Source organism: Mus pahari, chromosome 3 (genome assembly GCF_900095145.1).
Source record: "Mus pahari chromosome 3, PAHARI_EIJ_v1.1, whole genome shotgun sequence".
In the NCBI taxonomy this organism is placed as follows: domain Eukaryota; kingdom Metazoa; phylum Chordata; class Mammalia; order Rodentia; family Muridae; genus Mus; species Mus pahari.
The window spans coordinates 72,924,527-72,941,260 of NC_034592.1; the positions used below are offsets into that span (position 1 = coordinate 72,924,527).

Here is a 16,734-nt window from a genome sequence, read left to right on the forward strand (position 1 = left end):
GAGTAGATACAGAAACTGTGGTACATTTACACAATGGAGTACTACTCAGCTATTAAAAACAATGAATTTATGAAATTCTTGGGCAAATGGATACATCTGGAGGATATCATCCTTAGTGAGGTAACCCAGTCACAAAAGAAGTCGCTAGAAATACATTTAAATGTACAGAAAAATCTTAATATTTGCAAATTTCTATTGCAGCATTTAAAAACCAACCTGAGCTTCATGTGACCTGCATTTTTAAGTGAAATTACTGTGAAATAAGTAAGCTCCAAAAAAAAATCAACCGGAAATTTTACAAACTGATCTTGTTTTATCCATTATATCTAAGTCTTTGAAATTCTTTTTTGTGGAACTACTTCAGGGAATATATCACTGAAATAGAAGTTAAAGAATTAGACTTTAAGGTGCTTTCATGTACTCCTCTCTTCTCATGTATTTTTTTCTTCCATATCTACCAGTGACTAGCTATGAGTATTATCCTAACACAATACTACCAGAGACTATGTAGGCACAGCTAATGAGGAAACTGTCTTTCTGTATCTTAAATCTCCCTTCATCTGTGTTTCTGGAATGAATAAAGAATAAAATTAGATGGCCTATTTGTTCACACATAATAAAAGTCACTTCAGTTTTTTTATACAAAACAAGGCAAAAGAGACATTAATTATGTATGTATTGATTCTGTCTCTATGAACTATAATTTTACTGCCTGGAGGGACCATTGAGAAACTAAGAAAGGCTGGAAAATGTGTGTTGTTTTGTGTTTGTACCAAGGAATTACACTAGCCATCTCTCTTTTTTTTTTTTTTTTTTTTTTTTTTTTGACCTGAAATACGTATAACAGTGATGCTAATTATGTTAGTTAACAAAAGCAAATTAATAAAATATCAGCCTTTGCTAAACTTGTGACAATATTCTCAGAGGGTAATTCACAACCAGGAATCTAATTAAGCATTGATGAATAATTCAGAAGAGTGAAGGCAAATTGAAATCCCAACAGTCACTGTATGAAAATAAAATACCATCTACATAAATCCACATACCATTGATAAGCACAGAACCATCACAGGTAAGTCTCCCAATGAGTATATATACAGAATACAGGAAAACACAGATACTTTCATTTAAAAAAAGGAATAATTATTAAATTAGGCAGAATTTGATTTTGTGCAGGTATACCAGTTAAATGTGATTATTAACAAAATGTCCAAGGATATTTTATTTTCAAAATTGTAAGAATTTGTATGACATAATTTTTTGTAAACTCCATAACTGTTTTACCTATTAATCTTTTAGCTAGGATTCATAGGTACAATTTTTCTTTTAAAAAGCACTTTAAATTTTTTATTTTGTGCATGTTTAAATTTATTTATTTAATATGATAGGTAAAATATTATATATCAAAATATTAATGTATGTTAATTCAGAACTCATGGATAATATATTACATTTAACTCTAGAAAAAGTAAGTGTTCAGTCATCAAAAAATACCAACTATGAAACAACAAGCCTACAGAAAGGCAATCCCTGACATCCACATGTAAAAAAAAAAAAAAAGTAATGTAAGAAATTGAACCCTATATATCCCAGAAATATTCCTTATGTCTACCCATCACCATTTTGTTGAAAACCTCTAACAGTGTGCACATTTGTTTGCTGTTCTGTTTCTTATTGTGTATATGTGTATGCATGTATAATCTTGCTGTTGTGCTTAAGCATTCACGAGGGCATGTGAATGTTTGTATGGGGTAGAAACTGTCATCTGCTGTTGCATATTAAAGTTTCTGACTGAGCACAGAACTCAGTGTTTCTTTTAGAGCACTTGGCATTTCTGTTTCAGTGAATCCTCCTTAGTGCCACAATCACACGTTGAAAAGGACACATACCTTACAGTACATGGGCACTAGTCTAGCTCTAGTCCTAATTCTGTGTCAAGTGTTTCACCCTCTGTTCTAGATTTCTAGATCCTCTTCTATCTTTTTATGATATATCCTTTTACTTTTGGGAGATACATATTTCACAAATAGATGAAGTTTATGATAGGCTTATAAAACTCCTGACAAATCATTGACCCTGTGGTAGGTATATTTAAAATTCATATGAACTTTGAGTAAAACTATGACAATAAGCATTATTAGAATAAGTCTTTTTCATTAATTTATGTAAAATATCAGCAATAGTGCTAAAGTTATTATTTCTTTATTAAGACAATAATGTGATTTTGTGCAAAATGAGTTATCTTTTTATTCTGGATATTCTGGATTACATTGGCACTCCTTTCTTATTTTTTGAGTATGGAACTATAGTTTGGTTCAATCAGAATTAATAATAATAATAGATAACTGGTTAGTTTAAGAAAAACGTTTGCTGAACTCTGTGCTTTGTAGACACAATGTAGGTTGACTATATTGGACACATTTTATAAGAATTTCACTTTTAATTATCCTAGGCTGGTTTTGAACTTAAGTAACTGTAATAAATATTATTGTAGTGTATAACAATATTCAAACATATACAAAATATCTAATCAGTCATTATTTTGATCATTTAGAAGCAGTTTATAAAACAAAGAATGGAGGTTGGGAACTGTTCAGCCACTGAGTTCCTTTTCTTGGGAATTACCAATAATCCTGTGATCAAGGTGGTTTTATTTACCACTTTTCTGATTGTCTATCTCATTATTCTCATTGAAAATCTTGGAATGATAATTTTGATCAGGATGGACCATCAGCTTCACATCCCAATGTACTTTTTCCTCAGCCACCTCTCTTTCTCTGATGTCTGCTATTCCACTGCAGTTGGACCAAAGATGTTATTGGACCTGCTTGCCAAGAGCAGCAATTCAATTACTTTTCTTGGCTGTGTTCTTCAGTTCTTCATCTTCTGCATCTTTACAGATGTGGAGTGTATGCTGCTGGCAATGATGGCGTTTGATCGGTATAAGGCAATCAGCAACCCTTTGCTATATGCAGTAGATATGTCCAACAAGGTGTGTTACCAACTTCTGGCTGTAGTTTACATAGTTGCTATTGTAGATGCTGTGGTACACACAACATTGACATTTCGTTTGTGTTTCTGTGGGTCCAACGAAATCAACCACTTCTTCTGTGATTTACCTCCACTATACATGCTCTCCTGCTCTGACATACAGGTCAATGAACTGGCCTTATTTACTGTTTTTGGTTTCATTGAACTGAGCACTATCTCAGGAGTTCTTGTCTCTTACTGCTATATCATTCTATCAGTCCTGAAGATCCGCTCTGCTGAGGGCAGGTTCAAAGCTTTTTCTACTTGCACCTCTCATTTAACTGCAGTTGCAATTTTCCAGGGAACTATGCTTTTCATGTATTTTCGGCCAAGTTCTTCTTATTCTTTAGATCAAGACAAAATGACCTCACTGTTTTATACCTTGGTGATCCCCGTGTTAAACCCTCTGATTTACAGCCTGAGAAACAAGGATGTGAAAGAGGCACTCCAAAAACTGAAAACAAAAACTTGGTTCTAACCAATTATACCACATGTACATATCCACTTATTTAACATTATTTTTTCTAGAAAATTATACTAATGACAGAAAAATAATTTTTGATTTTAGTTTAAGAAATTTCTTTGTGCTAATATGCTACTGAAATTGGGTGTAACGTATCTTCAAATGTGTATTTTTTATAGAGCTCATATTAACATGTGGTTTTCTTAATTTTAATTTTTTCTGATTACTTCTATGACACCATCTAACTTCTCTCTATATAAATATTTATATATTATATATTTATATATTAGTATTTATAAATTCACTTATGCTTATATTTTCATGGCTGGCCATTTGGCCCTAGACTACTAATTATCCCACTCACAACATACCTTTATTCTATGTGTTTTCTTGTTTGTTTGTTTGATTGTTTGTTTTTTACTGTAGGCTGTGTGGTATTTCAGACACATTCACTTTAGCATATCTGGTTTTATTCTTCTTGTTCAACTTATGTTTAGGCAATGTTGTAGGTAAAACTTTATGTGCATAGTAATACTTTACCCATATAGCTAAGCATATAGCATCAATTAATGAAAATGGGTCCTCAAATGTGAAAGAATTGTAGTAAGAGTAGTTGGATGGCTCTGGAAGAAGGGATGGGAAAAAGGAAATTATGTGATTATAATATCAGAAATAAAAGAAATAATTATCTTGCTAATTTTATAATATGCTCAACTGGTTTGTATTAAACTATTTAAAAAACTGTGCCAAGACTCTGGCATAGTGCCTCTGTATGATGCAATCTATGACCATCACCTACACCATGATTTCTTCTAGGAAGCTTTGTTTTCTTCCCTCCACATATTTATACTTGTTTAAGTATCAGTATCTATTGTTTACAATGACATCCTTAAAGTAATATGTAATATTTTCTTTCTTGACTAAGTATATCTCATATTTCAATATAAATACTTTTATCAGAATCTAGCCATTTAATACACTATAATATGTTGGACACAAAACGTGAAAACAAGGAGAAATAAAAAAAAATAAGATGCTAGCTAGTTAGCTTAACGTTACTTAAGAATATACTAGATGTTGATAAAATTAGAGTGTGTTGCACACACATACATACAGATATACACACACGCCCACCATGTATAAAAATAAAATCTCTTTTTAAAAAGCTTATGAAGCACTTTGTAGAGGACCAGCACTTTGCAGGGAGATCTGGGAAGACCGCGGGCGTGAAGACTGGACAAGCAAGGCGTCTGGACTAACGGAGAGCCTGTATGTGTGTCAAAATGTGTAGGCTGGTTTATACAGGAGTTACTTCAGACTTTTCCTAGACCAAGGAGAATATTCACCACAGTCATGGCTATGAATGCCTTCAGATAACCTTGTCAGAACAGGGCAGCCTCTATCACTAATATCCCAGGTAAAACACAGAGAAAAGCTAAATTATAACCCTGATTTTTGGCACATGAAGTTCTGAGGTTTCAGGTCCTTCGAAGGGTCCAACAGGATCCAGGACCTGAGGAGCATCTCTGAGCTATGCTATCAGTGACTGGGGCTGGACCTAAACAGCAAGGAGGAGATCTTGAATCAGCAAGTATTAGAGCAGTTCCTAATCTGCATGCCACCAGAGCTGCAGGCCTGCAATTGGTCCATAATCTACTCCCAAGGACAGGCATACCTCCCAGCTTTGGGAAGGCTGAAGCTGCAGAGGATAAATGGGATCATAGGATTTGTCCGAATAGAGGCCAGGCCAGCCAGGAGCTGCAGAACCTCTCAGAGACCGAAGAGCGATCCATTAGCCAGGAAGAGGACATTTTGCTGGGAGTAATTTCTGAGAGGAGACTGCCAGACTACCTGAGATCAGACCAGAGCCTGAGGTGTGACTCAGTTCATGACTGGGAAGAGGCAGGGGCTTCTTCATTGGTCAGGACCATCATCCGACACTGCGTCCTGCTGGTACTTTCAGAGTAAAGGGTACCATGCTGCCCCAAGAAGATACTGTTTTGGATGCTGTACCATCATTCACCCATATTCTGGAAAGAAATTTAGCCTTGAATAGGGATCTTCAGAGTCTTGGTGGTTACAACTTACCCACTTCCCAAGGAATGGTGTCTTATATGCACAATGCAGAAGATGGGCTAGAGGCTGCTAATCCTGAGCCTGCTTACTCATAGCCTGTAGTGCAAGTTGACAGTCTTGCTGGCCAGACTCATTTTCAGTGTACTGAATGCAAGAAGAGGTTTCTTTACAGGTCTCACTTTGACCTCCGTTAGAGGTCACATAAAGGAGAGAGACCCTTCAAGTGCAACTTGTGCAACAAGACTTTCTACAGTTCTCTGACCTGAGAGTCCACCAGCATGTCCACAGTGGGGAGAAGCCTTTCATGTGTGCAGTCTGCAGAATGGAATTTGTCCACAGGTCCACATTGCAGGGTCACAGTCTGGTCCACACGAAGGAGAAGCCTTATGTGTGCAAGGATTGTGGGTTATGAATCAGCCACAAGGGCAACCTCACTGTCCATTTCTGCATACACTGCAACTTGGGACCCTACATCTGTAAGAAGTGTAGTATGGCTGTCCGACAGCAAGGAACTGGGAAGTGACACATGTAAATCCACTCGAGTAAGAGAAAGGTGTCTGTGTAATTCTGGATCCAGCCCCCCCCCCCGGTCCCCTGGAAAAACTGATAGTGAAGGCTTTTCCCAGAGCAATGGAAACTTGGTTGCCCCTATTCCATGAAGTCTCAACCCTTCAGGGTGATTGAATAGAGTGTTCATTGGTGTTCTGTTTCAATATGCCCCGTGGGTTTTCATTTCTTTGATATAGGGTTAGAACATATACACTAAAAGTTAAATGTTTTAAAATTAAATGTTCATTTAAGTTAAAAAAATTAAAAGCGCATAGGATTATTACATTTTCATTAAGCCCATGAGCTATCTAGTCTAAGATACTTGGCCATACTGGCATTGTCAGGTATAGCTTCTCTTGTATGAAATTCTTGAAGAATTAATAAAAATATTCAATAAAAATCCCCATCCTCATGGGTCATTCATCCTTTTGAATAAGAAAACATTAAAAGGTAAAATATAAAAATTTGCACTAATTTCAACTCAAGAAAATATGAAAAACTGGAAACCCAATAGAGCAGACATTCAAGGGGCAGATGGTACAGATTTCAATATATTTCTAACATTCTTTTAAGAAAAATTCCAGGACGGGCTTTGGGTAGAGATTAATGCGTTAAGGGCTTGCTTTACAACTGTGAACCCACCATTGGTTCCCTAGAACCAACAAAATAAATAAACAACAACAACAACAAAAAATCCTGAGACTCTATAAAATGTCTCTGATTACATTCTTAATACATACACGAATTAAAGGTGATTTTCCATCTTTCAAATATTTTATTATTCAACAATTTCCTAAGGGATTACAGTTCTAATGTACTGTGATCATTCTTTTATTATTATTATTTTCTTTATTTACATTTCAAATGCTATCCCGAATGTTCCCTATACCCCACCCCAGTCCCTGCTCCCCTACCCACCCACTCCCAGTACTTGGCCCTGGCCTTCCCCTGTGCTGGGTCATATAAAGTTTCTGAGACCAAGGGGCCTCTCTTCCCAATGATGGCCGATTAGGCCATCTTCTGCTACATAAGCAGCTAGAGACACGAGCTCAGGGGGTACTGGTTAGTTCATATTGTTGTTCCACCTAGAGGGTTGCAGCCCCCTTCAGCTGCTTGGGTACTTTCTCTAGCTCCTCCATTGGGGAACCTGTGTTCCATCCAATAGCTGGCTGTGAGCATCCANTTCAGTGTTTACCAAGCACTGGCATAGTCTCACAAGAGGCCGCTATATCAGGGTCCTTTCAGCAGAATCTTGCTGGCATGTGCATTAGTATCTGGGTTTCGTGGCTGATGATGGGATGGATTCCCGGATGGGGTAGTGTCAGGATAGTTCATCCTTTCATCTTAGCTCTAAATTTTGTCTCTGTACCTATATCCTTTCATGGGTATTTTGTTCCTTATTCTAAGGAGGAATGAAGTATCCACATGATGGTCATCCTTCTTTGTTTTCTTGTGTTTTGCAAAATGGATCTTGGGTATTCTAAGTTTCTGGGCTAATATCCGCTTATCAGTGAGTGCATATCTAGTGACTTCTTTTGCGATTGGGTTATCTCACTAAGAATGATATCCTCCAGATACATCAATTTGCCCAAGAATTTCATAAATTCATTGTTTTTAATAGCTGAGTAGTACTCCATTTTGTAGATATACCACAGTCTCTGTATCCATTCCGCTACTGAGGGACATCTGGGTTCTTTCCAGCTTCTGGCTATTATAAATAAGGCTGCTATGAACATAGTGGAGCATGTGTCCTTATTACCAGTTGGAAGATCTTCTGCGTATATGCCCAGAAGAGGTAATGCTGGGTCCTCCACTAGAACTATGTCCAATTTTCTGAGGAACCCCCAGACTGATTTCCAGAGTGGTTGTACAAGCTTGCAATCCCACCAGCAATGGAGGAGTGTTCCTCTTTCTCCACATCCTGGCCATCATCTGCTGTCACCTGAATTTTTAATCTTAGCCATTCTGACTGGTGTGAGATGGAATCTCAGGGTTGTTTTGATTTGCATTTCCCTGATGACTAAGGATGTTGAACATTTTTTTTCAGGTGTTTCTCAGCCATTCGGTATTCCTTAGTTGAGAATTCTCTGTTTAGCTCTGTACCCCCTTTTTAATGGGGTTATTTGAATTTCTTGAGTCCAGCTTCTTGAGTTCTTTCTATATATTGGATATTAGTCCTCTATCAGATTTAGGATTTGTAAAAATCCTTTCCCAATCTGTTGGTGGCCTTTTTGTTTTGTTGACAGTGTCTTTTGCCTTACAGCAGTTTTGCAATTTTATGAGGTCCCATTTGTCAATTCTTGATTTTACAGCACAAGCTATTGCTGTTCTGTTGAGAAATTTTTTCCCTGTGCCCATATCTTAAAGACTTTTCCCCATTTTCTCCTCTATCAATTTCAGTGTCTCTGGTTTTATGTGGAGGTCTTTGATCCACTTAGACTTGAGCTTTGTACAAGGAGATAAGAATGGATCAATTCTCATTCTTCTACATGATAGCCGACAGTTGTGCCAGCACCATTTGTTGAAAATGCTGTCTTTTTTCCACTGGATGGCTTTAGCTCCCTTGTCAAAAATCAGGTGACCATAGGTGTGTGGATTCATTTCTGGACCTTCAATTCTATTCCATTGACCTGCATGTCTGTCTCTGTACCAGTACCATGCAGTTTTTATCACAATTGCTCTGTGTACTGTGATCATTCTTATTTTCCACTGCCTTATGTCCTCCTATGAACAAATTCTTTTTCCCCACAAAATCCTCACAAATTTAATGCTCTTTGGTTGTGATTTGCTGACTTTAGTTAGAGCATTGTGAATTATATTTGGTGGGAGTTTTTTGTGCAAGTAATGACATGTCATATCCAGAACACTTTACAGCACATTTTCATATTCTGTTTCTTGTACTTTTTTCTGTGATATTTCCTAAAACTTAGAAGTCAACTTAGGAATGATTATTAACCAATACTCTTTTCTCATTTCTTTGTCCAAAGATGAATTTGTTTACTAATTATTGCCAACTCAACACAAAGCTTCTCCTACCAATACTGTTAGTCTAAAAAGACCTCTATAATCACAAATGTTTAGAAGACAGTTCAACAGCATGTCCATTTACAATATGATAGTAGTTATTTTCCCAGGACCTATGATCTCCCTAGCTATTAAAGTTGTGTGGTGTTGTGTTTTGTTTTGTTTCATTCTTAAGATTTGCACTCTTTGCAGACTCATGCATATATATTCTGCTTTCAGAATAGTTTTGAAAGTATTACACAGACAAAAAGTGGAAGCTTTTTAATAACAGAAATTGCATTTATAAATGATCTGTATTAGAATAAAAAAAACCTCCAGTTATAAACAATTACTACCCATGTTGTATAACAGATACCTTCTATTTAATTGCTAATAAAAGACTACACTCTAAATAAATGATTTATACTAGAGAAGGGGTGGGCTCATGAAAAATCAGAAAACATTTGGTTACCCATACCATTGATGATTCTGCTTCATCAATAATCATGTCATGTCTGACATGTTGTTATTGTAACTAGCAAGCATCACAATAAGACTATTGCTGACTTTTCTCCCACAGAAGCCTGAATAGTACCTTCAAGTAATATGCAGGCTGTGCATCAGGAAAGATGCTTCTAGCTGGTCTACTTTCACTTATGGATCTAAAACCTGAAAGCTTATGCTATCTTAAATAATAGTTTTTACTATATTGTTAATAGTAGTAATCACTTGCTTAAGGGAATCTCTTGTCCTTCCTGATTAAAAAAATATTTATAGGGGTATGAGATATATTCCATACTTATTATTGAAATATTTCTTTTTTAAAATAATCTATTTCTTCTAAGGATAGCATTTTCTCTTGCTACAGAGGGTTTTCATCCAAATCCTTTTCAAAGATAAATTCTTAAATGATATTACAGAATAGTCAGTCTCTGGGTATTTTTATTTTTGCCATTCATTTTAAAGATCATGTATCATTGTGTATATATTTGAGATTTACCTTTTCAATTTTACTCTACATAAATTATCTAATGGCTCATATCTTTCTCTTGAGAAAATTTGGAGATAGATACACACTTGATGAATCATATTAGATAGAAAGATATATATTAACAATATGTTAAATAAGAATCTTATACAAACCAAAGATCATACACAGGCTGGACCTAACCCCAGACATCTATGAAGCTGAAACCTACCTTGTTGGGCCCCTGGGAGAGGATGCATCTAATACTGCAGAGACTTTATGCTCCACTGTCAGCGGATATCCCAGGGGCATGGCCCACCAACTCCACCGTCTAAGAAGCCAAGGGGTGGGGGTAGGGTATAATGGGAAGGGACTCTGTGAGAGGGTGAACAGAGTGGGCAGCATTTGGGATGTTAACTAATAAATAGAATATAGAAGTGAGGAAAATTCCACACAGTATTTAAGGATATAAGTTGAAATAGTTGTATAAATGAATTAAGGGCTACTCCAGAAGTGGAAAACAGAATTACACTATGGCACAAGAATCTTAACACTGTATGTGCTCTAAAAGAAATAAACTCATTAGATATCTGCAAGGGCTATTTGCACTACCACAGTCCATTGCAAAATTATTCACAGCAACCAAATATGGAATCAACTTTTGTGCATCTATTACAGGTGAGTAGATAGAGAAAATCAGGCACTAACACATAATGACTAGAAGAATGTAATGTGTGAATCCAACTTCTGTGCAAGTCTCATCTCACAGATACTACTAGGCCCTGTATTGGAGACTACACTTTAATCCTGAGGTAGCAGACCGGCTTCTTTTATACTCACCTGAAAAGTGGGTCTACATTAGAAGTGTGCCACATCTGTTCCCCTTCTGCCTGGGACTCAGAGACTCAAGTTTCATCTCTTGATGTAAATACCACCATTCAAAAGGTATAAAAAGAGGTTCCCCCATCTGCCACATGAAGTTGAGGCTTGAACTTCCCCTCCATGTCCTGGCCCCTCTGTCTGTCCATAGCATTGATAACACACAATAAACTCCTTAGTCTCTAGTACACCACCACAGCTTCCTCTTAAATCATTTACGTGCTTCTTTTATCTAACAATGACATATTACTCAGCCTTGCATAGACAAGGAAAAATTTCCATTTATAGCAACATAGATGAATCAAGAAGACATTGTATTAAGTGAAAAAAGCTGTACACATGCACACAAGTACACAAGTATGCACGCATGCGTACAAACACACACACACACACACACACACACACACACAGACAAGTACAATATGATCTCTCCTTTATATGAAATCTGAAGAGAAAGTCCTCAAAAGCAGAAAGTTTAATGCAGTCACCATGGTAGGGATTATTAACTGAAGGACTTGATTTTTAATTAGGAAGAATTAAATTCTTCCTTAAATGTAGGGACTATAATCAGTACTATAGTTGTATATTCTTGAAATAGAGAAGGGGTAGGTTTTAAGGATTCTCACAACAAATAACAAGTAGGGATAAATATGATGCATGATCTTTAAATGAATGGCAAAAATAAAAACACCCAGAGACTGACTATTCTTTAATATCATTTAAGAATTTATCTTTGAAAAGGATTTGGATGAAAAATATGATAGTATAAGGTCGTGTCTTTGAAACATAGTTCTTTCATAATAAAGATCCACCAGCAATTTGTTCTTTCTCAATATTGGATAGAAAAACAATAATCTATATAAACCAGAGAGTACAAGTCCATCACTCTTTGAAACAGCACATTCTGGGTTATAAACATCCCACTTTTTGATATTGAGATAAATTTTAGCTCAAAATAAACTGTCAGTGTATATACTTTGTATTAATATCTCATATCCAGTCAACCAACATGGCAGAAAACCTCATATAGAACATTTCATAACATAAGCAAACTATGATAGCACTGAACAACTTAAAATTAAATATGCCAATTTTTATGCATTTTATTGGCTTTTCTCTTACAGTAATTAAAGACTTTCATCATCATTTGAATTTGTATTTTTTTGTTTAAGTGGGTATGAACTAAGTAGAAAGAAATCAACATAGTATAAGATGATGAGCAAAATTACTATAAACAGATGTGATTGTAACCATTAACTTCATGAATGTATAAATTTGAAATTGCATTCTGTGGAGTTATTTGAAAATATTTATGACTGAGATAGAAATGTGGGAAAATGACTAGACTTGGGTATACGTCAAAATTCTTGTTTAAACCTGAACCTGCAAATGTAATCCTCATCAATTCTCTAGTTTTAAATATCTCTAAATTACAGTATATTGTGTTTACCAGTGTCCGGTGACAAGCACTATCTGAATATTGTAGCTCTGATGACTGTTGATATAGTTAAGCTATAATAATCTGTTAATACCTTAAACTGAGTATCTGTCCTTGTGACTGGAGTACCTAAATTAAGGAATGAAAATGAGTTGGCATATTGTTTGGCTACAAATAATACATATCTACTTCAATATCTTAATATAAAAGTTGGATTCAATGTACTTTTATGTACTGTATTTTCTACCTATGTATTACTATTTTGATACCCCCTAAACACAGTATTGATAATTTTGAAAACATGTACATTGCTGTTTGTTCAAAAGAATTGTGTTGTTTTGTAACCTTTATTTGACCTGAAATAGTGATATCAAATATGCTAATCTAATTAAGCCATACAGTACACATAAAAACATAATTTCAACTTTTGTTGAAGTTGCTATATTATCTCATGGGAAAAGGATCATCAAGTAATCTAATTAACCATTGATGAAGAAAAAAGTGTATCAAAGGCAGAAGTTTATCATACAGAAGTCCCAGTAGTCTCAGAGTGGAAATAAATGTCATTCACATAGTTCATATGTCATTGATGAGAATAGAAAGATTTATCACAAGTTTGTTAGTTTCTTTCTTCTTTCTTTATCATACTAAAGTCCCAGTAGACTCAGAGTGAAAATAAAATGTCATCCAGATAGTTCATATGTCACTGATGAGAGTAGAAAGGTTCATCACAGGTATGCTAGTTTCTTTCTTCCTTCCTTTTTTCTGTATTATTTATTTAGTAATCATTTTTATTTTTAAATAATGTATCTTTCTTTGAGAAATAGAATTGTTATCATTTAATATGCAAGTAAACAACTCATGCAGTTAATCTTAGATTGTAATATAGAGAGCAATGACATTTTCTTGCTAATACTATGTGAGATTGAATTACTTCACTTGTTATTTGTATAGACACTTTAAAGAGAATTTACTTATTCATATTTTAATCAGAATTCATTAGTAAATTATTATGTTTCCTATTGTTCTACAATAATAATATGCATGTAAATTTGTGTTGTATTAGATAATAATACAATTAGCTATCTAATATTCATGTGTATTGTAATTACAGTATGTATGTAATAAATACTGCATTTAAGTCTAGAATAATTAAAAATAAGATTTCCATCCACATACCATTATTTGCATACAAAGAAGCAGACATAATTACAGGAGTCCCATGACATGTATATATGCATATATGAATAAAAACACAAAAAAGAGGACTAGATATCTGTAATCTTAAAAAGTGTCATTGCATCTTTCTATTTATATTTAACAACAACTGGAAACTGAGAACAAATGAGAAGCCACTGTACTTAATAGAATTGTTGTCCTATATTGAATGATCTCATGTCTTTTCTCTTTCCCAATGTTCTCTCAGGTATCATTTGGAATCTGGTAAATTTAAGAAAGGACTTACAAAAATTCTGACAAAGGAGTGAAGGCACTTGTTAGAAATTTTCTTCAAAATATATTTTATTATTAATAATGCCTTGATAAAATATTATCAGAATAATTTCCATTTATTAATTTATATCCAGCCACAATAATAGTGTTTAAATTATATTGTGTTTCTAAAGACAGTGGATATGTTCTTTTGATAAAAGAATCAATTCTGTTGCCATATATCTTCTGATTTTCTGCTCTTTATTTTTGTATTACTTTGAATCAGGATAAATATTAAATTTATTAAATATAGTCCCTAAGGGTAGTTAAGATTTGTCAAAATAACTCATAATTAACTTTGTAAAATTTAAAAACAAATATTAACAACCTACATTAAGCATTTTGTACTAATGTCTCCTTGAAAGGAATATTTTTTTGTGCTGTTTCCCAAAGACAAACAGTTTACAGGAAAAAATATAATTATATATCATCACATTATTTTGGACATATAAGGAAACAATCTCTAACTTATCCTCCTTTTGATTATTTGGATGCAGTTTATAAAACAAAGAAGAATGGAGGTTGGAAACTGTTCAGCCACTGAGTTTCTTCTCTTAGGAATTACCAATAATCCTGTGATCAAGGTGGTTTTATTTACCACTTTTCTAGTTGTTTATCTCATTACTCTTATTGAAAATCTTGGGATGATCATTTTGATCAGGATGAATTCCCAGCTTCACACACCGATGTACTTTTTCCTCAGCCACCTCTCTTTCTCTGATATCTGTTATTCTACTGCAGTTGGACCCAAGATGCTGGTGGGCCTTATAACCAAGAACAATTCAATTCCATTTATTGGCTGTGCTGTGCAGTTCTTTATCTTCTGTATTTTTACCGATGCTGAGTGTGTGCTACTGGCAGTGATGGCTTTTGACAGGTACAAGGCCATCAGCAACCCCTTGATGTATGCAGCAGATATGTCCAGAGTGGTGTGTTATCAGCTCCTGGCTGTGGTTTATCTGGTTGGAATGGTAGATGCTTTGACACATACAGCATTGACATTTCACTTGTGTTTCTGTCAGTCCAATGAAATCAACCATTTCTTCTGTGATGTTCCTCCTCTCCTATTACTATCTTGCTCAGATACAGAGGTCAATGAACTAGTCATATTCACCCTATTTGGGTTTATTGAGCTGAGCACCATCTCGGGAGTCCTGGTCTCTTACTGTTACATCATCTCATCAGTTTTGAAGATCCGCTCTGCTGAGGGCAGGTTCAAAGCATTCTCCACCTGTACCTCTCATCTAACTGCTGTTGCGATTTTCCAGGGAACAATGCTCTTCATGTATTTCCGGCCAAGTTCTGCTTATTCCCTAGATCAAGACAAAATGACCTCATTATTCTATACTCTTGTGATCCCCATGCTCAACCCATTGATTTACAGTCTCAGGAACAAGGATGTTAAAGCAAGTGTAAAAAAGTCCCTGAAAAGTAGAATTTCAGTTTAAGTCAATAGTTGTATGTCACATATACATATACATTTCCATGTAAATACATAAGCAGATATTTGTTTCTACAAATCATGTATTATATAAATCCAAGCCTCAAGTGGCTTTTGATTATAATGCATATTTTAGTAGCTGCTTCTTAGAAATCATTTATAGTTATAAAACTCTTCTGCATTCCATTACATTATATGTACAGGTATGTGCATGTGCTGTTTTCTTTCCATTTTTTTAATACTATGAACTTGAAAGGCAGAGAAAGGAAAGAAAAGATGTTTGCAACTATGCACCCATGAAAAATAGACTATAACATATGCACCTTTACCTTCTGTCCTATACACTAAGAAGGAAATAATGAAGAACTATAGATAAAATGATTAACTCCAGAGGCAGAAGGTAGAACTGTACATGTTGGTGGGGCCATACAAGGCATATAAAAGAAGGTATAGAAGAGAAGAGTCAGAGATTTGAGGATCAAACTGCAAAGAGCCTCAAACCTTCATTTCCTGGGAATAGGGTGAGTATTTACACTGTAATTTTAACAATTTTGTCTTCTATTCAGTAAGACTACTTAAATATCTATGCACTCTTTAGTCACTTTTAATTATTTTATGTATTTTTAGAAAAAAAATAAAGCAGAATGATTTTGAATTTTTAAGAAAAACAACATCTAACTAGGGTCAATTGTACTAGACTACGTAATTGAAAACAAGTAATGGACATCACACCACGCAAGAATGATAAACATTGTATGTAATGAATGTGACAGTTGTGCTGACTTGATTATCATACAATGTACACCCAGCTCTTTATACTATATTATACTTTAAGTATTTGTATAATATCGAATCAACTAAAAACAAAACAATAGAAAATTTTAAAAAAATTAGAAGCAAGAAGCACCAATGTTGTCAAACCTGTTCCCCCAATATCTCTACTTTTCATCTTTACTCAGCTTGTCAATCTCTTTTGACTTTCCCAGTTCTGATTTAATACGCACTTCTCTAATATTTTACTCTGAAGGGCATTGCTCTCTGTACACTGTTCTATGTATTTTAAACTTGCCCTCTCAGTATAGATTTCCAATATTCCTAACTCAAAAACAGAAATGGTATTAGTACTATAATTGCCACTCCATTACCTGCATTATGGATAATACATAAAACAGGAAAAAATAAAAACTTGTAATCCCATTGTGAATATTGAATCAAAAATGATTATTTCAAATAAAAATTTCAGTGATACATTGTACTTTGTGTATGTACTTTATGGTTTAAGAACATGTGTGGAGTGTTTATGGTTTCTAAGACAGTGACTATATAGAGAATGTCTCCTTTTTTTTTTTTTTTTTTTTTTGAGAATAAGTCTTAATTCCAGAAAAAGAATTCATTTG

At 34.8% G+C, this 16,734-nt stretch overlaps 2 protein-coding genes and 1 pseudogene across 2 annotated transcripts; all 3 read left to right on the plus strand.

Moving 5' to 3' along the window:
• The first annotated feature begins 2,563 nt into the window (after window positions 1–2,563).
• Window positions 2,564–3,508, plus strand: LOC110318996 (olfactory receptor 5W2-like). The gene has a single exon (XM_021194368.1). It carries the CDS (start codon window positions 2,576–2,578, stop codon window positions 3,506–3,508), a length of 933 nt encoding a protein of 310 aa, XP_021050027.1. The 5' UTR covers window positions 2,564–2,575.
• A 1,348-nt stretch (window positions 3,509–4,856) lies between these two features.
• LOC110317948 lies at window positions 4,857–6,134 on the plus strand (annotated as a pseudogene).
• An 8,153-nt stretch (window positions 6,135–14,287) lies between these two features.
• On the plus strand, window positions 14,288–15,344 carry LOC110318992 (olfactory receptor 5W2-like). The gene has a single exon (XM_021194365.1). It carries the CDS (start codon window positions 14,388–14,390, stop codon window positions 15,342–15,344), a length of 957 nt encoding a protein of 318 aa, XP_021050024.1. The 5' UTR covers window positions 14,288–14,387.
• Window positions 15,345–16,734: the final 1,390 nt, after the last annotated feature.